Source organism: Canis aureus, chromosome 1 (assembly GCF_053574225.1).
Source record: "Canis aureus isolate CA01 chromosome 1, VMU_Caureus_v.1.0, whole genome shotgun sequence".
NCBI classification, from domain to species: domain Eukaryota; kingdom Metazoa; phylum Chordata; class Mammalia; order Carnivora; family Canidae; genus Canis; species Canis aureus.
The window spans coordinates 76,435,675-76,457,865 of NC_135611.1; the positions used below are offsets into that span (position 1 = coordinate 76,435,675).

The 22,191-nt window shown below is 36.5% G+C and overlaps 1 protein-coding gene across 2 annotated transcripts in view; it reads left to right on the forward strand.

Annotated features, from left to right (window-relative positions):
- Window positions 1-20,358, forward strand: part of UBQLN1 (ubiquilin 1) — a 45,234-nt gene extending 24,876 nt beyond the window's left edge. Inside the window, exons 3-11 of one of the 2 annotated variants that reach the window (XM_077905536.1) lie at window positions 360-475; window positions 4,837-5,099; window positions 5,571-5,729; window positions 5,908-6,142; window positions 11,149-11,291; window positions 14,670-14,753; window positions 15,998-16,113; window positions 16,370-16,538; window positions 18,360-20,358. In XM_077905536.1, coding sequence (XP_077761662.1) covers window positions 360-475; window positions 4,837-5,099; window positions 5,571-5,729; window positions 5,908-6,142; window positions 11,149-11,291; window positions 14,670-14,753; window positions 15,998-16,113; window positions 16,370-16,538; window positions 18,360-18,512 — 1,438 coding nt within the window. In that variant the 3' untranslated portion in view covers window positions 18,513-20,358. The remainder of the gene's footprint in view (window positions 1-359; window positions 476-4,836; window positions 5,100-5,570; window positions 5,730-5,907; window positions 6,143-11,148; window positions 11,292-14,669; window positions 14,754-15,997; window positions 16,114-16,369; window positions 16,539-18,359) is intronic. The other variant, XM_077905539.1, reaches the window with a different exon arrangement.
- The last annotated feature ends 1,833 nt before the right edge of the window (window positions 20,359-22,191 follow it).

Here is a 22,191-nt window from a genome sequence, read left to right on the forward strand (position 1 = left end):
GAAAGAAGGGAGTAGATAAAAAGTTGCTTATATAGTACAGCTTTGTGGATATGACTAGTCATTGATTTCTCTTCTATGAGTTGACCTGTCTCCATATCTTACATTATTATTATGCCAAATGAAATATTTATTATGTACATGTACTGGAGGGGGGGCAGTTGAAGTATAGTTTAAATTTGTATAGGGTTTTTGCTATGTTTATGTTCTTAATGCTTAATTATTTCAGGTTATTTACCTTATGATAATTTGAATTAGTCTGAAAAGTTACACTTTTATTTCTGAGAATTCTGGAATTTCAGAGGTTCTTTTAAAAATAATTAGCTCCACTGTTTACACCATGATTTGATTATTTTTCCTAGGCCGCAGGATCATTCAGCTCAGCAAACAAATACCAGTGGAAGCAACGTTACCACATCATCAGCGCCTAGTACTAACTCCACATCTGGTTCTGCCACTAGCAACCCTTTTGGTTTAGGTAAATGCCTTTGGTTATTTTATAGAGATAGGAAACTCCTTTTCACCCTCAGGGTGGTTTTGGGTAAAATGATAGAATTAAACGTTAAATCACTTCCACAACAATGACACTTGCTTCTATAGCTTATTTCTTTAATTGTAGGTATTAAGGAAAGTAGTTGGGAATACAGATGTGCTTGGTTAGCTTACATTTACATTTAAGAAGTGATAAATTAGCACTTTTTTTTTTTTTTAATTGTGAAACAGATCTAGTATATGTGTACCTGATCTGACTGCCACATCATTGAATCTGAGAAAGATTAGCTAATTATTGATCATAAGCTAAGTTAACCCCCTGAATGTGATTTTCTTATTTGTAAAATGAAGGACTCAGATTGCATTAGTGTCTTGAAACTACAGAGGAGGGCTGGGGCTTAGGAGCAAGTCCATTGGCTAAGGAGCTCCTGCATCAGCCAAAACCACTTTTCTTATATCAGTTTTATACTGAGGTTCTGTGGAACGTTTTGTTGGGGAAAAAAGAGTATTCTGAAGCACACACTGAACTGGATAGATAAATGGCTAGATGCTTCTTTCAGTTCTTAGGTTGTATGATAAGTATAATAGTATTTTGAACTGACATTTTATTTTTTAAATTTTATTTATTTTTTAAGATTTTATTTATTTATTCATGAGAGACACAGAGGGAGAGGCAGAGACATAGGCAGAGGGAGAAGCAGGCTCCCTCTGGGGGGCCCAGTGCAGGACTCTATCCCAAGACCCTGGGATCACAACCTGAGCCAAAGGCAGATGCTCAACCACTGAGCCACCCAGGCATTTCTGAACTGACATTTAAAAAAAAAATATGTACAGTTTTCACATATCAAGGATCATACCTTTCCTTTTCCTTTTCCTTTTCTCCTTCCTTCCTTCCTTCCTTCCTTCCTTCCTTCCTTCCTTCCTTCCTTCCTTCAAGTTTGTTAGTAATTTAGTTCTGTACAACTATGTTGGAATCATTTTAGGGCATGGCAGGGATTCATAATTGCTTTTCTTTTTCTTTTTTTTAACTTTTACATTTTTGCTGCTCATGTTTTCTGAAATGATCTTAGGTTAAATGTGTCTCTTTTGGTAAATTTTAGATGGCAGGATTATTGGCACGAACAATCTAGAGAGATTAGGGTGAAATGATGAGTTCAGGGTCTTGAAAGGTATTGTTGGAGTAAATCTCTCCCCTTGTCCCTCATTTTATAGGCAAAGAAATTGAAGCCCAGACAAGCTTTTAGTTAATTTGTTTGAGGCCATACATCTCCTTCATTTCCTACATTTCTTTCATTTCCAGTCTCATTCCTACCACCTCCTGTCTGAGTTGCTTTCTTTCATCATTTATTCCATTTACCCTAAGTAGTTAGCTTTCCTTTTTTGATGCCTCTTGTCATGAAGGCCTATCCTATGTATAAAAGCTACAGAATCTCACCACCACCTTTTCCTTTGTTCTTCACTGTCTTTGGAAGAGGTATTTTCCATTTTTTTTGTCTGTATTTCCCTTTCACTAAGTTTGCTGTGCTCTGTTTTTTTCCCCCGTCACTTCACTGAAAATTACTTTGATAAAGTCACCATTGACCTCTTGGCTTGCTGAATTCAAGGGACACATTTTTGTTTTAATTCAGTTTTTCTCAGTGCTTACCAGTCCTTGAAATTTTCTTCCTGTTTTTCTCTGGTTAATTCCAGACTTTTTTTTTTTCTTTCTCATTTATGGGTCTCTCTTGATTGGTATTGTTCCCCAGAGTTCTGCCTTGTTTTTCTTGTTATAACATTATCCTCCTCCTGTATCTTGGTAACTTTCAAATCTGTATGTCAACCCATGGCACTTGTGAATTCCACGTCTTGTATTAAGCACTCCTCTTTGATATACCTGATGTTCTCTAAGTACTTTACCTGTGTGTGTGTGTGTGTGTGTGTGTGTGTGTGTGTCTTCAGAAAGCAAAGGAAAACAAATGCAGAAACCCTCATCTTGCCCCTCAAACTACTACCTTTTCCCCATTAAATCTCTTTCCATACTGTTTCTCTCTCCCACCCCATGCAATAATTATCCCCTGTTGTTACTTCCTTGATGCAGTTCCTGGACTTTTCAAATCTGTAATGTTTACTCTGAGTCATTTCCACACTGTTAATAGAAGAAGAACATCTGAAGTGACTGTTCTGCCTAAAATCTTTCAAGGCTTTATGATTTAGTTTTTACCTACCTCTTTGTTCTTATTTCTTAACTCAGCTCAACAGTTTTATTAGAGTCTCTATCCTTTGGTAATAGATAACTGCAGACTCAGTGGCTTCTTAACACAAAGCTTAATTTCTTGCTCCAAAGCTTTCCTTCATTCTGCATGTTTTTCACTGGTCAGTGAGGCTCTCATCCACATGGTCAGTCATCAGGGACAAAGACTAATGGAATCCTGCCATCTTATAGCTGCACCACTTGGGACATGGCAGAAGAGATAGCTAAGAGTCCCATGCTGGACCTTCTGTACTTTGACCAGAAGTGACACACATGTTTTAAAGTCCTTTGGTCATAACTAGTCACTTGGGCCTGTCCAACTGCAAAAGAAATAAAAGACTGCACGTGGAATGTTTGGTAAGCACTACTCTCTGCCATTCCAGTGATACTGAATTTTTTGATTTCAAGAATACATCAGTAGTCCTATTTGTCTCTCTGCCTTTTGTATATAGAGTTTGTTGTGTTTAGTATTAAATCTTTCTTCCAGTCCTTCCCATTTCTTCACAGCTTATTCATTCTCTATACTCATTAAGTGTCATCTTATGAAAAGCAGCCATTCCACTTAGGTACTGCATCACCATATTATCTTGTGACCATTTCTATTAAAGTACTTATTCTGTATTTATTTTCCATGTGTTGTCTTTCCTACTATATTGAGTTCTGTATGTAGTACTTGTTTCTTGTCACGTTTTTCCCTATATGTGTAGCACAGTCCCTGGCCTATTAGAAAATGCTCAGTAAATAAGGAAAACAAATGCAAAAACTCTTCTCTTGCTCCTTAAACTACTACCTCTTCCCCACTAAATCTCCATACCTCTTCTCTACCCCATCCCATGCAGCTATTCCCTGTTGTTATTTCCTTGAATGAATGCGTTTGGTTGGTTATGCAATTTTTACAAAGTTAACATTTTATGATGATCACTCTTTCATCTTCTTGGGTCTATTAGGTTTTTCTATGACTTAATTCCTCCAAAGAGACACCTGTAGTATGTCCTGTCCTTTTCTCTCCTTGATTGGTAGCACCTCTGTTCGAAACAGAGTTTGTAGGTGAATTTTTCTTGCTGAACTTAAGCTAGTCTCCTAGAAAGAGATTATTTACAAGTATAAACCCTGCATATTTTCATCTCTTTTTGAATGGGCATATTCTAGGGTATCTCTGTGACATCAGCCAATTATCCAGCACCATCTGGGTGTCTTGTAGTAGTACAGTTCTGACAGTACCTACATGGAGGTAGTGTCCTATCCTACAGGTTTAAAAGTGAGTCATTCAGTCCCCCAAGACTGCCTCTTCAGACCAGTCTGGGGACTGGACCATGTGTTTTGACCTGCAGACTATAAATTGTGTGTGTGGGGGGGCTTTCCACAATTCCCCTCCATGTTTGGTAGTTTGCTAGAATGGCTCACAAAACTCAGGAAAACCCTACTTACGTTTACCAGTTTATTATAAAGGATACTCTTCAGAAATATAAAATGGAAGAGAAGCATAGGGCAAGAAATGTGGGGGTATGGGAGAGTGCAGAGTTCCCATGCCCTAGAAGTGTTCACCAACATAGAAGGTCTCTGCATCTCATTGCTCAAGAGTTTGTTAGAGCTCAGTCTCTCATCTAGTTCTTTTCCCTCCCCTTTCTGGAGGTTGGTGGGTAGGGCTGGAAGTACCAGCTCTTTTGTTACTTGGTCTTTTTGGTGATCACCAATCCTGAGGCTGTCTAGGTGCCCCACAGTAAGTAATTAATTAGCATAAGTGAAGTATGATTTAAAGGGGCTTGTAATGGTATAACAAAAGACACTCCCTTCACTCTGGAGATTCTAAGGCTTTTAGGAGATCTATGCCAGGAATCTGGGAGAAAGACCAAAAATATTGTATTATACCACACATAGGAAATACACATTTTATTTGGTTTTATTATTTAATCTTAAATTAACAAAGTGAATGGGTTTTGGCTAATATTAATTACAGAAATCAAACATGTATTTATAGAAGTAATAGGAATTCTGTTGCTTTAAAATGGTTTTCCATAATGGGACTATTGAGTCAGTATTATTGCATTTTCATATTTTAGCACAGTGATAAAATTTCTGACTTTTATTTATGTATCTTTCTCCCTTTATCTCTTTAGGTGGCCTTGGAGGGCTTGCAGGCCTGAGTAGCTTGGGTTTGAATACTACTAACTTCTCTGAACTACAAAGTCAGATGCAGCGGCAACTTATGTCCAATCCTGAAATGATGGTCCAGATTATGGAGAATCCCTTTGTCCAGAGCATGCTCTCAAATCCTGACCTGATGAGGCAGTTAATTATGGCCAATCCACAGATGCAGCAGTTGATTCAGAGAAATCCAGAAATTAGTCATATGCTGAATAATCCAGATATTATGAGACAAGTATGTGGACAGTTCTTTTAGTTCCGTTAGCTAAGGAATTATGTACTTAGTTCTTAATTATCTATACTTAAGGGGCTTGCCTTTTGTAGATGGCTAAGCTCCATAAAGATTCCTGATATTTGTTCAGGAAAACTCAACAACACACTAATTTGGACTGTTTGAACTTTGAATTTTCTGCTGTATTTTAAAAATCACTCTGAACAGTTATTTTACAGATTCAAGAAACAAAAAGAATCTGGTTCAGGAGATAGGCATTCACTCACAATAGAGTGCTTTTTTCTTGGTGTGACTTGAATGTTAGATTGAGGTGAAATCCGGCAGGAATTATTTAAGATAAGTTTCTGATTTAAATATCAAAGACTGCTACTTCATAGAGTTAGAAAACTTGAAAACAAATCAGCTGTAGTGGTTAATAGCTAAATTAATTCATGTGTATTTCAGTGCCTTTTCATATGGATATCTTTTTCTTAGACATTGGAACTTGCCAGGAATCCAGCAATGATGCAGGAAATGATGAGAAACCAGGACCGAGCCTTGAGCAACCTAGAAAGCATCCCAGGGGGTTATAATGCTTTACGGCGCATGTACACGGATATTCAGGAACCAATGTTGAGCGCTGCACAAGAACAGGTGATAACCTTGGCCCCCAAGGCTTAGGTCCAAGGGTAGTGCCTATTTTAATATAAATATGTGTGTGATTGAAGGGTACCTTTATATGGGAAACACAGTTTTCATTAAGAAAAGAGTTCCATATCTGTTATTTAAAACAAAAGTTTATTCTTTATGATTTTTGTGTCTTTTATTACAGTTTGGTGGTAATCCATTTGCTTCCCTAGTGAGCAATACATCCTCAGGTGAAGGTAGTCAACCTTCCCGTACAGAAAATAGAGATCCATTGCCCAATCCATGGGCTCCACAAGCTTCCCAGAGTTCATCAGCTTCCAGTAGCACCACCAGCGCTGTCGGGGGCACTGGTGGTAGTGCTGCCAGTGGCACTTCTGGGCAGAGTTCATCTGCGCCAAATTTGGGGCCTGGAGTAGGAGGTAGGCTCATAACAATTCATTTTTTTCTTTGTTGTCCTTCTTTGAATAATGAAAACACTTTTTTATGCTTTTAATTTTTGTGCTTTTGTGTGTGTCAAGTAGCTTTTATGAATTATCTTTTCATGTTGCAGGTTTTTAAATGGGTTTTGAATATATAGTGATGAGTATTAATCACTTGTGTGCATTATAGTTAAAGGGTTACTGAAGATTTCCAGAGATTGTGGTGTGTTTTTCCGTTCTCATAAAATGGTTTTGGGAGAAGTAGTAGGTGGTCATTTCATTTCAACAGCAAGAATGCTGAGGGAATATAGTTACCTGTGGACTTCCTACTGGAGCACATGTTTCTTGGCTTTAGTTTGTATTCTAGATCAGTGGATTCTCAAACTCCAGTCCTGGGACCAGGGCTAAGTGAGCTGCATCAGAGCACTTGCCAGGTTTGTTAAAAATCAGATTCCCAGGTCTTAACCTCAGCCTTCATGGATCAGAATCTTCACAGTGGCTTTAAGATCTATGTTTGCATAAAGCTGCTGGAGATTTTGATGTGTGAACAGATTAGAAATTTACTTTTGATCATTTCTCTGTAGACTGGACTTAATAAATAGAAATCCTTTTGTCAGCTATTCAGATGCTAAGACTTAAATCTAAAATATGTAGCTAGAGTGATGGTTTTAGTCCTAGTGGTTAGCATGGAAATGAGAAGAAATGAAAGCATGGGGCTACTTCCTAAAGTTGAGGAGGACTTGGATGTGCTTTAAAAGATACCTGGTGTTTGGCGGAGGAAGTGGAAAGGTGAGGTGCTGGATGAGGAATTTTTTTTTTTTTTTTTTAAGATTTTATTTATTTATTCATGAGAGACACACACACACAGAGAGGCAGAGACACACGCAGAGGGAGAAGCAGGCTCCATGCAGGGAGCTCGATGTGGGACTTGGTCCCGGGGCTCCAGGATCACACCCTGGGCCAAAGGCAGGCGCTAAACCACTGAGCCACCCAGGGTTCCCCTGGATGAGGAATTTTTAGGAAGGTCATTACTGAGAGAAGAAATCATAATAGGGGAAGTCATTGGTGGTCACTCCAAGATATATTCTTTATAGACTATAGTGGGTTTCATGAAGTTTTTGAATGTAATACAAATTTTGTAAAAATGGAAGTATTGCCATTTTAAAAAATTGGACTATATCTGGCATAGTGTTTCAAATATACGGTATAATGATTCAATGTTTGTGTGTATTCCCAAATGATCACCATAGTAAGTCTAGTTCACATCTGAAGTAATACCGTTTTTAAATCAGCAAAACAATTATCCTGCTCTGTATCTTACTTACTGCTTATTTGACTCTTATTATCATTTGAGAGAGATACTTTATTCACATTTCAAAGATCTCAGACCAGACAGAGCAAAGATTAGGCAGATCTCCTGATAGGAGAATTGTTGTTGTTTTGTTTTAAATTATAACATGGTTATCTATGGTAACAACTTTTGTAAAAAATCAGTTTTGTAACTTTTTAATTCAGATTTTTTATTTAATGGCTTGATTTCATGTTATTGTGTCTATCAAAAGAGAACAAAAAACAGCAAAAATGAAAAGACTCTGCTAGCCTAATGATTTGTTAGCATAGTGTACACTATTGTGTTTTTACTCAACTTTTTGCAGTTACATACACATGTATGTACCCACATATACTTATAAAGATAAAACTCTTGACTCCTCTTTTGCCCTGTAAGCATTTACTCTAGAAGGTAAGGAAATCTTAGAGCAGGAGTCAGCAAATTTCCTGCAAGAGGTCAAGTAATACTTTAGGCCCTGCAGGCCAAGAGCAAAGTTGAGAATACTATGAGAAAACACATTATGATAAGTGAAAATATAATAATAATTGAGTATAATACTGTTTCATATATATATCTATGAATGATAGGAATGGAATTCTTTTTTAGGGATAATACTTAATTGATTTTCACAGTTTTTCCTGTTGTCAGAATCAAATTATGTTCATCTGTTAGTATAATATATAATGAGTTTTTACTTAAATATGTACTCATTCCAAAAGCATGTGGTTTTAATAGCATAGTCATCAGTTGGAAGCATTTATAGGATTGTTAGATTCTTCATTGCTTTTAACATGTTATTTGTAGGTCTGATCACTTGCAATTGAATGTTTGGTGGTAGGACCTCAATTACACAGTTAAGTGAATTTTGAAATGTGGAAATTTTCTTTGCACTTGCATTGAGGTCCAAAAAATGCTGCTGGAACAGTAGTATGAACTAAAAATATATACCTACTGTAAATTTGTGGGAATGGAGATCTTGTTTCAGCTTTTTGACAGCAAGAGAATGTATAAAGCAGCTTAACATTGTCATTTGAATAATTTGTTATTGTCACAATCACTACAGTATGAGTTTTACTTGTTTGCATGCTGTTTGCCTTCTAATTATATGGATTGAATTTATTGGGAAATATTACTAAAGTCTCTAGCAAAAGGTAATTTCCAGAGTCATTTGGTGTTTGGTTATGGTGGTTAAGTGGTTCAGAAGAATTTCAGTCTTAGCCTTTAGCTTAAAAAAAAAAAAAAAAAAAAGTAAAACTTTACCTCCTACAAAACAAAAACTTTACCTCTGCTAAGCCATTAAATTGCTGCTGTGTGGTGTGTGGTTGGGCAAGTCAGAATATTTCTGACAAAAATTCATGGAATTGACTATATGAAGTTCACAGGAGTGAAATGGTATTCACCATTGATATTCCTACTGGTTGGATAACATGATAGTTCAAAATATCTTCCGGTCTACCTACTGATTAATAAGACTGTGAATAACCATAGTTTTTAAATACTTTATATTTTTATAAGCTTTCTGTATTTGTCTAAGTAATCCTTTCAGTCTTCCACATATGTTTTCATCATCATCAGATAGGCACATTTTATCAGATTCTGTTTCAGGATGCATTGTATTAGTGTTTTCTGGACTTCGAAAATAGTTTTGTGTGTAGTTCTATGCAGACTGTTTACAAAGGCTAATTTTTCAGTCACTTTAAGCTTGACATTGACTCCTTAAACACTAACATCTGTCAACTCATTAAGAACAAAGGAATACCACACAGAATAATTTCCATTGTTTTTTTTATTGAATATTGATGCTGTGAGCTCAGTGTCCTTTACTCTTGAGAAACTCTTCTCCTTGAGAGACTTAAACGAGTTTATTTTTTCTGGACAGATTTGTATTTGGCTGCTGCAATCAAGATTTCATTAAGTATGCCAATTAATCACTACTAGTATCCTGCTTTTCTTTTTGGCTAACAAAGAAGCCACTTGAAAACTTTACTGGTTGTAGCCTTATTTTCATTTTTTATTTTTGTAAAGAAATCTGTGAGTAGATGGCTGCATTTTAAATTTTTTGTTTTCTTGATTTGGGAATACTGTGATGAGTGCTTAGTCTAGCAATGTTGAAGTATTTTGTATTCCTTCATGTTATTGCATAAAATAGTGTTTTGCTGTCTCATTTGATAAAATAACCCTTGCTCCATTGTACCTTAGAAGCACAATTTTTATAGTCCCAACTCTTTTTCTTTGTGTGCTTATGTGATTGGTATGTTCTGGTAGTTAAGAGAAAAAAAATAACAACATGCTATAGTGATGTGTGTGGTGTGAGGCGTGACTGAGTCCCCGTGGTGTGTGATGCATTCAGCAGCATCTGCAGTAGCAGGGGAGGGGTGGCTGGCCACAGCCTCATGGGAACTACTAGGTATAGGTGTCTGTGGACTGTAAACAAGTGAACAAGACTGTGTTCCAAGAAAATGTTATTTATGGACACTGAAGTTTGAATGGCATATAGTTTTCACATTTCACAATGTTTCTTTAACCATTCAAAAATTTAAAAAACATTTTTAGCTTGTAGGTTGTACAAAAACAGGTCATGGGCCATATTTGCTTTGCAGGTAGTGTTTGTTCAACACTTGTGTTAGAATATTCTTAGACTCCAGGATGTGGAAAATAACCTAATTGAAACAACTTGAGAAAATAGGAAAAAAAGAATGATTACCAAAAAAATCCCAAAAGACCTCTAATAAACCAGAAAGATAAATGGGAATTGTTGAATGTTTTAAGCCTGATAAAATGACTCTGGAGTTAGAGCAGGAGGGAAATGAAAAAACTAAGGAGTTAAGTTTGCGTATAATGAGTTTGAGAATATATTTGAGTTTATCTAGTCAGCAAGTGAAAATCTGGTTATGTGTTGAACAGATTAGTTTTCATAGAAGGTTGAATTTGCATAAATTTAGCAGTAGGTCTCATTAAAAAAAGTTAACAAGCACTTAGGCACATTAGCTGTCACAACCTGTCCATGCAGTGGATACTATTTATTCCATTTGACAGATGGGGAAACTGGAAGTATGAAGAAGCCAAATAACTTGCCCAAGATTACATAAATTAGATTTGAACCCAGGTAATCTGGCTCTGATCACTGTTCTTACTTAGTCTTTGCTCTGATACGTTAAATGTGCCTGCTGTTTTATTCCGTATCAGTCCTGGGTGAAAGTGGAATGGAGGCTCATCCATGAGGAAATCTGGGCGAGAAGAGAGAGGGTTTGGTTCAGTGTGAGCGTATCAGGTGCTGGATGTGGTTCTAATCAGGCAGTCCTAGAGGAAACGTTAGCCCGGATTTACTATGTGGGATTTTTCAGTTAGTAATTTTGACCATACCTAATTTTTGCCTCTTAAGTTTACTTTAGAACTTAGCCCTTTCCATTAGGTGTGATTTTATTGGAAACATAAGCAGAATGTTTTAACATCATAAGCCTTCCTTTACTGGTATATGTTTAGCATGTAGTTTGGGAGATATTCTTTTATAATTCTTAGTTCAATTGATTAGTAATATGTGTGCTCATCTGTAGTTCCTAAAATTACACATGGTATGTACTGTACTTTAAAACTTTCACTTTTGTTTATGTGTTTTTTCCTTGATACAGTGTCATTTTTCTTTCTTTCTTTCTTTCTTTTTTTTTTTAACTTTCAGCTAGTATGTTCAACACACCAGGAATGCAGAGCTTGTTGCAACAAATAACTGAAAACCCACAACTTATGCAAAATATGTTGTCCGCCCCCTACATGAGAAGCATGATGCAGTCACTAAGTCAGAACCCTGACCTTGCTGCACAGGTGAGTTTGTAATTGTATTAGAAAGGACTGTGCAGTGTGAATTGAAAGAGCCTAATCAAATGTGATTTTGGCATGTTTGGGTTATGTTGTGTTACCTAGAAAAGTAGGTAAACTGCACCTCCAATATTTTGGATACTTTGTTTCTTTGCAGTAAACTAACTTCCTCATGTATAATTAAAACAGCTTCATATCTGCTATTCATTGGCTAGAAAGAAGTGAAGGTTTAATTTGTATATATGTTAATTTAGGAGATGAATACAAAGTTTTGGATGACTCTCTGGAAGATATTTAGTGAAATGTAAATCTTGAAAGTGATTAAGTACAGTGTTAATACATTTCTTGGAATACTTGTGTTTATTAGATCATATAAATCTTTGAGGAAATAGTCATGTTCAAAATAGCAGTTATAGGGATGCCTGGGTGGCTCAGTGATTGAGTATCTGCCTTTGGCTCAGGGCATGATCCCAGAGTCCTAGGATCGAGTCCCACATTGGGCTTCCTGCATGGATCCTGCTTCTCCCTCTGCTTGTGTCTCTGCCTCTCTCTCTCTGTGTGTCTCTCATGAATAAATAAATAAAATCTTTAAAAAAAATAGAAGTTATAAAATAGTCTGAAATCATTTGTTAAAATGCAGGGGGAGATTTGTGGAACAGTGTTCTCATTCTTTCCATTATAGATTCCTCTCCAAAGTTAGTATGATGGTCTTTTATTAATTTACTCATTTTCTGATTCGTTTTGAAAGGACTATAACTAGGGGAATTAGTGGATCTGAACTCTGGCTGAACACTTAGAATCACTTTGGGAGGGGATCCCAGGATGGCTTAATGGTTTGGTGCCTGCCTTCAGCCCAGGGCGTGATCCTGGAGTCCTGGGATTGGGATCGAGTCCCGTATCCGGCTTCCTGCGTGGAGCCTGCTTCGCCTTCTGCCTGTGTCTCTGCCTGCCTCTCTCTCTCTCTCTGTCTCTCATGGATAAATAAAATCTTAAAAAAAAAAAAAAAAGTCACTTTGGGAGCTTTAAAGTTAAAAAAAAAAAAAAAATCTTTCTAACCTGAGAGATTCTGTTGTAATTACATTGCATTTCCCCTATCCCCAAATTCCCTGGGCAATTCTGATGTGTCCCTAGGTTAGGAACCAGTGGGCTTGAAAAAAAAAACCTTGGAGGATGTTAAATAACCTTGATCATCTGTAGTTTATATTTACTGGGTATTAAAAGCTTAGAGTGTTAGGGACTTTAAATCTTTTCCTTTATAGTGTATTCCTATTTTCAGAATTCTAAAAGCTTTTAATCACTTTCTTCATTATGTCAAACAAAATGGTTTTTGTTTTCTGAAGTCTGGAACCATATTGATTCAAGTATATAGCAGATAACTTCTACCCTCTTAATATTTGTAGAATTAGAAATAAAGAACAAGTTTTTGTATTTGAATTTTTGTATATTCTTATTCATATAAAAATTATGAGTTACTAGTATTAAATGCTCAACTTACTGTGATCATGGCACTTTTGTTTAAAATAAATGTGGAAAATATATATGTTTTTAAAAGTCTGTTTGACTAATTAGCACTGAATGTGCATGTCACTTAAAAGTTTGATTTTGGGCAGCCCCAGTGGCTCAGCGGTTTAGCACCACCTTCAGTCCAGGGCGTGATCCTGGAGACCTGGGATCCAGTCCCACATCAGGCTCCCTGCATGGAGCCTGCTCCTCCCTCTGCCTGTGTCTCTGCCCCTCTCTCTCTCTCTCTCTCTCTCTCTCTCTCATGAATAAATAAATAAAATCTTAAAAAACAGTTTGATTTTAATACGCACATTTCCAGCCATTTAAACTAACTACATTATACAGTGACTTGAGCACTTCGATATATTGTTTTTCACTCTAAAGTAAAATGTTAACAGAAGGCTAGATATGGATGTCTTTTATTATATACAATTTAGAAATGTTTACAACATACTCTGGTTATCAGCAAATTAAAGTTTGTAGTTTTTCTATGCTGATTTTGTTTTTTAGATATTCAAAAAAGTCTGAGTATAAAAACTATTGTTTATAGTGAGGTAAGTTAGGAAAAATATCTTAAGCAAACAAAATAATGATTTTCTGAGAAAGAATGAATGGGTTTAAGATGTCATGCTTTCTCAAATGACATGAATCCTGGAAGATAAATGTGATAACTTTATTAATCTGTTCTCATAATTAAAAGCATTTTAATGGAGACAATAATGAAGCAGGTTTGTTGATATCAAGTAGGTATTATTTACTGTGAATTTATTGGTCACTTTGAAACAAATATTTGTATATCCGTAAAACACTTCTTCATTTTGTTGAAATTAAATAATTCATTTTGTAAGAATAAAGGAGGGAAAGTGGAATTCTATTTCTAGTGTGTACATATAATTAATTGCTCTCAAATATGGTTAACTACTTGAGGGCAATGATGATTTTACTTTACCCTCCAGACTTTGGACTGGTAAATAGGTGATCAGTAAATCATTGTTAGTTGACTTCATACCATCTGGGAAAGTGATAAAACTTTCGTCTTTTTCAAAGCCATGAGAATTAGTTTCTGGTTATGCTGATTGTGTATCATAATCTTATTTTCGGGTATTAACGTTAATATTGACCCTGACTTGAATTCTTAACACCTATGTGAATGTTAGGAGGCATGCCACTTTTCTCATCTCTGGTGGTAGTGAGGTGAAATCCAGAGGCTAATCTTGGTGTTCTCAAACAGATTTATATCTTTCGGGTCTTAACACATTTTAATACTTTACCCAGAGATCTGTTGGTGCTAGTCCTTGACTGATTTTCACCTAGCAGCTCCATTTCTCTGGCAGGGTGATTGCCGTTCTGCAGTGTTATTTTTCTGGACCTAATACTAGCTGTTTTGCAGTAGGCAGGTAGATAGATATAGTGGTTCCAGATCTGGATTTTTCTCTGTGCTTGCCACTTGTGTGTTGAGGTGTCTAAGCAAGCCATGTATTGTTTCATGTATTGATGCTTATGTTTATTCTGTCAGTGTAGCAGTTATTGTATCCTTCTGAATGCCAGCTATCCCTATTTTTCTTTTAAGGGCATATATTTTCCTTTGCTCAAGGAAAATCCAAAGAAAACGATTGTTTTTATTTTTTAGGATATTGCATGTCATTATCATACTCACCATTCTCATTGAGAGAGAAGATGCCTCATTTTTTTGTTTTGTTTTTGTTTTTTTTTCTGGAGATCCCTCTTGTGGATAGTATCTTCCCTTCTTTTTTATTCATGTTCTACCTTCCTCTCTGTAAGTGCCAGATTAGGCACTTGGGGGAAGATAGACTATTAAACAAGGTACATTACTTGTTTCAGATATTTCCAGTTAAAAATGTTTGAACACTTGCCCCATAGATGATGCTGAATAATCCCCTATTTGCTGGAAATCCTCAGCTTCAAGAACAAATGAGACAACAGCTCCCAACTTTCCTCCAACAAGTGAGTAAGAAAAGATGCTAGCTATCTTCGGTAATGATTTGCTTGAAAAAGTTTGGTGATAAACATTTTCCTTGCTCTTCTCTGGCTGATAGCAAACCATAGATGTTAGTTTGATACTGCTGTCAATTCACAGAGAATTCGGCTTGATCTTAACTGAGCCCCATTTCACTGCTGACCTTTTGCTCATATTTCTTAAATTCTGAGGAAAGAACCATTTTGTTTTTGCTTTTGAGGATTTAGGATTTGGAATGCTTCGTTAATACCATAAACCATTTCCTTTCACTTTACTAACTTTGAAGTGCTCCATTGTGTTATGTTATGCTTTGTGGTTTAACTAATCTCGAGTAGCAGGAAGGAGCTACCCTATTCTGTTTCTTCACAGGTTTGGTTTCTTTGTAATGTTTTAATTCCTCCAAATTAATGGAATGTTTCTTTTTTTGAGGGGTAGATCTCATTTCCTCAGACTCGGAATTAGCAGGATTAAAATTGTCAGTGTTGTCCTACAAGGAAGGTTTTATTATAAAAAAAAAACAAAACCTTGAGGTTGGAATGGTATTTTATTACTTAAAAAGACAAAAGAGAAGTCAGTCTTGGTGTTTTGAAACTAGTAGTTCTAGGGTGTTTAAATATTATACAAATGATTCTTGGGTCTGTAAACTATTATCCAAGGTTAGTTATTGTCCTTTGATCTATTGTAATGATGTTAATGTTAGCCTATCTTTTTTGGTCAGTCAGGTGGTGTTATGTTTGGAAGTAGTGACGCTGAACATTAGAATACACAAACTAACTTCAAATTTGGAACTATTGTTTTAGAGTATATCTTACTGGTAAAATTGTTATATCGGCAACAGATAACACTTGGTTGGGAAGAATCTGTAGCTTTCACCATATTTTACCATGTTATACAAATTGTGCAGTTGGAGGTTGTCTCTTAGAAATAATACTTCTGTCTTCTGTTGGAGAAGGGGAACAGTTGTGGCTTCCAGAGTAGCTCCTGATTATCTTTCCTTATGAAAAATGGCTTTCATGATGGACTTGGGAGCAAGTTAGTTCAGGATTTGCCCTCTAGGTTTGCTGTCAAGGAAGAGGTGCTTGTGTTTATCTGGGGAAAGATTATGGATTACCAGTGTCTGGGAGTAAGGTTTTAGATTTTCTCCGGAAATGTAGCAAAGAAACATTTAAATTTTACTTTCACTGATTGTAATTAATTCCTTTGTTAACCACCTGTTTTCTTTCTTCCTTAGATGCAGAATCCTGATACATTATCGGCAATGTCAAATCCTAGAGCAATGCAGGCCTTGTTACAAATTCAGCAGGGTTTACAGACATTAGCAACGGAAGCCCCTGGCCTCATCCCAGGGTAGGCTCATTTGGGGATGACTGTGAAAGTGCATAGTACTTACTTATTCTTTCTGAGCATTTTATACTTATGTATTATTGTGCCCATTTTTGTTGAGATTGTTTTCAAGACTTGAGTTTTCAAAGTTAAAAATGCTCATTTTAAGAAGATAACGGCTAATACTATTTTAAAAATATAAATGATTTACCATCAGGGGCCTGGTCTGGCCTCTTATTGCAGGACCTGAGGTTTATTTTACCAATTCTTGCTTCCCTAGGTTTACTCCTGGCCTGGGGGCATTAGGAAGCACTGGAGGCTCTTCAGGAAGCAACGGGTCTAACTCTGCCCCTACTGACAACCCAAGTCCCACGACCGGAACCACTGAACCCGGACACCAGCAGTTTATCCAACAGATGCTGCAGGCTCTTGCTGGAGTAAATCCTCAGGTAAAGATTCTTTCTGCTCACATTTTGTATTCCTTGTTGGAAATTTAGAAATTTCCACAAACAACCAAAAAAGAAAGAGGCAGTCCTTCAGGGTTTAGAGTATAGTGAAAAACATAGTCTTGTAGAATAGGCATTACAAAATTATTTGGTGTACTATTAGACATCAAAGGAAACTGTGGTTGGAAAAAAATACTCCAACTTTGCTTTATTTGGAAGTTGCCTTTTAAAGTGCATTTTTTAGAGTCCATCTTGGGAAATTATTTGAAGTATGTTGTATTTTTTAAAAGTCTGTCAGGTTGGCGTAGAAACTTGATTATTCCAGGGGCACCTGGGTGGCTCAGTGTTTGAGCGTCTGCCTTTGACTCAGGTGTTGTGATCCTGATGTCTCAGGATCGAGTCCCCTGCTTCTCCTTCTACCTATGTCCCTGCCTCTCTCTGTGTGTCTCTCATGAATAAATAAAATCTTTTTTAAAAAAGAAGCTTGATTATCCCAAATGCCTCCTGAACAACTGTAACTATAGTTCTATCTTGTCCTTGTATTTTGTCTTAAAGAAAATGTCCTGTCTCTCCCTGCCCACTACTACTGCGTGTGGTAACTTGTGTTACATACATAAGCCTCACAAACATATGGCTTAAAAATGTGGACTTCTAATAATGTTCTCACATCTGGAAACATTAATTAGCCTTACTAAGAATCTGCTGTTGTACAAAGATGAGAGCCAGTCAAACCTGTTAATGGTAGATTCCCCCTGTAATTCTGCATGGCAAAAAATAGAGCATGCTTTCTGATTTTAAGCCTTATTAAATCTAATAAACAGGGCAGAGTTTTATCCTATACAACTATTTGTATTCCCAGTACTTAACATTGCTCTGGCTCAGTATAATATTCATGGAATTAGTAAGTAAAAAAGATGTTAGGTATTAGAACTGTTACCTAAGTTGAACAGGCTATAGGCCTCCTCATTATCAGATTGGCTAGGATTGTTTGATCCTTTATGTATTTTGTCTTAACTTCATTTCTGAAGAAAGATTTGATGGAGCTGAAATATCAGGAGTATATAATATACTGTGGGCCTGGAAATGGAAATGGAACTCTCCTGAAGACTTGACCAGCCAGTGCAAAATTGAGTGTACAGTCTAAGCCTCATTCTACCTTTAGAATGTGAGGACACTAGCTTTTATATTGACCCAATTGGTCAATAGCTACAAAATAAATCCTTAGTTCTGAGCTGTTTATATCTATACTTTTAAGTTTCTTGCATTTTCAGCGGCTTCTTAAATAGACCTAATGTAATGGATGAGGTTTATTAGGCGAGTTTTTAAAAGATTTTATTTTTGAGAGAGTGCTTGTGCAAGCAGGGGGAGGGGCAGAGGGAGAGAGAGAATCTTAGGCAGACTCTTGACATTGAAGCCAGGCTCCATCTCATGACCTTGAAATCATGACCTGAGCCAAAAATCAATAGTCAGACTTATAACCTACTGAGCCTCCCAGAATTGCCCCAAAAGCAATTTTTTTAAGAGCAGAGTTTTGTATTCTATTTGACAGGATTAAGTCTAAATTAAATTATTTAAAATAACATTAAGTGCTACTTTTAAAATACTTTTAAATACTTTTAAAATTATTTAAAATAACAACATTAAGTGCTACTTTAAGTTTAAAAATGTTGACTATGTTTCAAGAGAGGCCAGTGCTTTTACAGCTTAGTAGACCAGCATATTTGTAAAAGAGCATTTAAAACTTTTTAGAGGTTATCTAGGCGTGATACAGACTGATTTTCCTTAGAGTTTTGGTTTGTGTGTGTTTTTTTTTCCCTTTAACAGCTACAGAATCCAGAAGTCAGATTTCAGCAACAACTGGAACAGCTCAGTGCAATGGGATTTTTGAACCGTGAAGCAAACTTGCAAGCGCTAATAGCAACAGGAGGTGATATCAATGCTGCTATTGAAAGGTTACTGGGCTCCCAGCCATCATAGCAGCATTTCTGTATCTTGAAAAAATGTAATTTATTTTTGATAACGGCTCTTAAATCTTTAAAATACCCGCTTTATTTCATTTTGACTCTTGGGATTCTGTGCTGTTATAAACAAACCCAATATGATGCATTTTAAGGTGGAGTGCAGTAAGATGTGTGGGTTTCTCTGTGTTTTTTTTTGTTTTTGTTTTTGTTTTTTTAACAGTGGGAATCAATGCTTTTTCATTTAAGGCTACTGCATGCATCAAACACTTCTGCATTTATGGTAATTTTTAAAAAAAAAAAACCTCACCTTTTATAGTTGGGTGAACAGATTTTTGTTTTGCATCTGTCCAATTTATTTGCTTTTTAAACATTAGCCTATGGTAGTAATTTATGTAGAATAAAAGCATTAAAAAGAAGCAAATCATTTGCGCTCTATAATTTGTGGTACAATATTGCTTATTGTGACTTTGGCATGTATTTTTGCAAAAAAAAATGCTGTAAGATTTATACTACTGACAGTTTTTGCTTTATTTGAATACAGTGTAGTATGCACATTGGGGATGGCATTTCTAGAAACAAACTGCAATAGATTATCTGAGCAGAGCACCTATAACCAAAAAAAGTGAAGATAAGGAAATATTTTAAAGCTGAGTATTTCTTAATTGTGTAGAATCTTACAGCATCTTTGATAAACATCTCTCAGCAAAAGTGCCGGTTAGTCAGGTTTGTCGAAAATATAGTAGAAAAGCTGATTCTGGTTATCTCTCTAAGGACATTTAATTGTACAGACAACAAAATGTAACATTGTCTCAACATTCACAGATTGACTGTAAATTATCATCTTTGTGCAGACTGAAGGAGCACTGTAGTATAACCCAAAAGTGCATTTGCCTAGGACTTTCAGCTTCTCCCATAGGTAGTTCAACAGGCATTACAATTTGTAATTGAAATGTTGCTTTCACTGAAAGTGTCTTGATGTTTCAGTTATTTTTAATTGCCATATAAAAATAGAACTATCTTTTGGGTTTATCAGTTTTCTCATGCACAGGCAATACACAAATTTAAAATGATTTGTGAGCCACTTGTTTCTGAAGTGTTTTGGTAGTTCTAATAAGAAATAGTTAAATATTGTGCTTTCCAGAGCCTCAGAAAAGGGGAATTGGGGGCGGGGGGTGGGGATCTATCCTGGATTGGGCCAGCCTAAATAATACTGGCAACCAAGATTCTGTTAGGATTTCTGTGCATATAGTGTAGTAAAGAGGTATCATTCAGGGGTGAAAAACAAAGAGCCGTTTTAACAATGTTGAGTACATTTGGCTGTTCTACAGCCTTTTTCTTCCCTCCCCAAAGAAGTTCTGTTTGCCTAACTCTCAAACTGTTGGGGTGTGGTACATTCCTTTAGGACCAATTAAAACACAACTTTGGGGTCAGTAATATATTTGGCTGACTCTGGTTCAGTATTCTCTTAGGTCGTTATATACTCTCATGTACAGTTACAGGAAATTAAAATGTTAATCTAAAATGAGTTCAGACCAATAAAATCAAAGGAAATACAAGTTGAATTCCATTACTTCTGTAAGTTGCTTGCTATTAAAAAAGGTCAAGAGGCCAGGTTGCCCACCAGCCCGTGCACTGTTCTGACACTTTCCCTAGGAGGAAAACATGAGTGATGATCAAGGTGGAGGCATGACTAGAGGAGGTTGTTAAGGATGGTACTCATGTGTCTTTGCTCTCTCTGCCGTATGCCTCAGTCTGGTTAAAAAACTTCTGTACTGGCGAATGGTGGTATACAGTGTGGGATAGTGTCATAACCAATTTGACAATTTATTAATCACAAAATAACAATAAATCTCTAGCTTTTACATTTGGTTTGTCTTGCCTTTTTTGTAGAAAAGGATGTCTTCAGGATAACTTTTCTTTATGTCTTTTGAAGACCACTGGAGTTGACTTACCCAGATTTTATCACACTTTAGATCATTCTTTATCAGGTTTTAAGTAAAATATGTATATACACTGTATTGTGTGTTTAAAAGATAACCAACTAGGATGTCAGGTGACCTGAGCTCTGTTTGCTGTTTTTGGTACCTAACTCGTTATTTGACTTTGAGTAAAGACATATGATTTCTTTGCTGTAATGGGGCTGGTGAGGCCTTTCAGCACACTGGACTGTGTAGTCTCTTGAGTGCCTTCCAGCTGCTGAAGCACTACTATTTCGTTGTTGTTGTTTTTTAGTTCTAATATGTTTATCTTAGATCTGAATATCTTTTTAAGAGGTCAGAATATCTAAAATTCTCAAAAGCATTAAAAAAGACACTTAAAATATTACAGGCTTAAATTGTTCTCATAGTGGGTTATTTATTGCAAATTGAATAAAGAATGGAGTGGTGAAAATAACATTTCAGGATTTTATTTCCCAAGTGGAAGATTTGTGATACCCTAAACAATGTGTAGTGAATATTGAGCATGATCAGATAAAATGACAGCTGGCTTCTGGGCATGTTCAGAATTGGAGTTGCACATTTGGTTTAAATACACTAATGAAGGGAGTCTTTAGTTTGGGGACACATTATTACTGTGTTAATTTAGTAGGCAAATTACAGCAAAATGAAGTGGGGAAAAATGTCACATTAGTAATAAAAGTTCAGCTTGGCTTCATGTCTGTGTGCTTGTGCAAAATGAGAAAAGATTATGTGGCTAAGGCAGGGAAATACTACATACTCTACTTCCTTTCTTAGAGATTGACATTAACCAAGAAGACCTGTGTTAAATCTGTTTAAAGCTGTCAAATCCAGCCTTCTCTTATGTTCCACCATCCTTTTCACTTCACCAAATTGTTCCTCAGGGATATGCCATATGAACACACCTTGGGAAGACTGCCCAGCCAGCCTCCACTTCTGTGGTATTGCACATGGTCCTCTCTCTGTAATTTCATCGGTCATCCTCGGTTTACAGAAGGCTGACCGTTCCTTTTGGGCTCAGTTCTGAAGTCTTCCTAAACTTTGCTGACCAGTGATTAATTTACTCTCAGCTGCTGCATCCATCCCTCTCAGTCACCCTACAGCTCTGAGTTTGGGATTTGTTTGTTTGGTTTAATGTTTTTGCTTTGTGTTTTTTTTTTTTTTTTCTTTCTCTTCCCTGATATTTTCTTGGTAGTTATTTAAGTAACATTAAATACTCTTCCTTGACTTCTTTGTATCATTCCTCTAATGGACCATAGGAAGCCATTGCCTCAGAAAGTGAACACTCACTGAACATCTGTTAAGTATAAGGTTCTTTCCTAGTTGCTCAAAGTGTAGCAGTAAATAAAACATGTCCATATGAGGTTACATAGTAGAGTGTAGGGAGACAATAATAAACACAACAGATACATAGCCTGGTTAGATAGTAACGGAGTGCTTTGGTGGTGAAAAAGCAGAGCAAGGAGGCTAGTTCAGGAAGAAGGCGTTTTTATTTTATGTAGGGTAGTCCAGGAAGAAGGATTCATTGAAACGGTGACATTTAAATAGAAACTTGAAGATTATCTTCGAGGGTGAATAACTTTCCAGGAAGAGGGATAACTATTGAAAAAACCCAGTGGTGGAAGCGCTCTGAGTGTGTTTATAGAACACAGGGAGTTAGTATGACTGAGTGAGGTGAGCTAGGGAGAAAGTGGTATAGGGAATATGATTGGAGAGACATGGGCAAGGAGTGCCCTC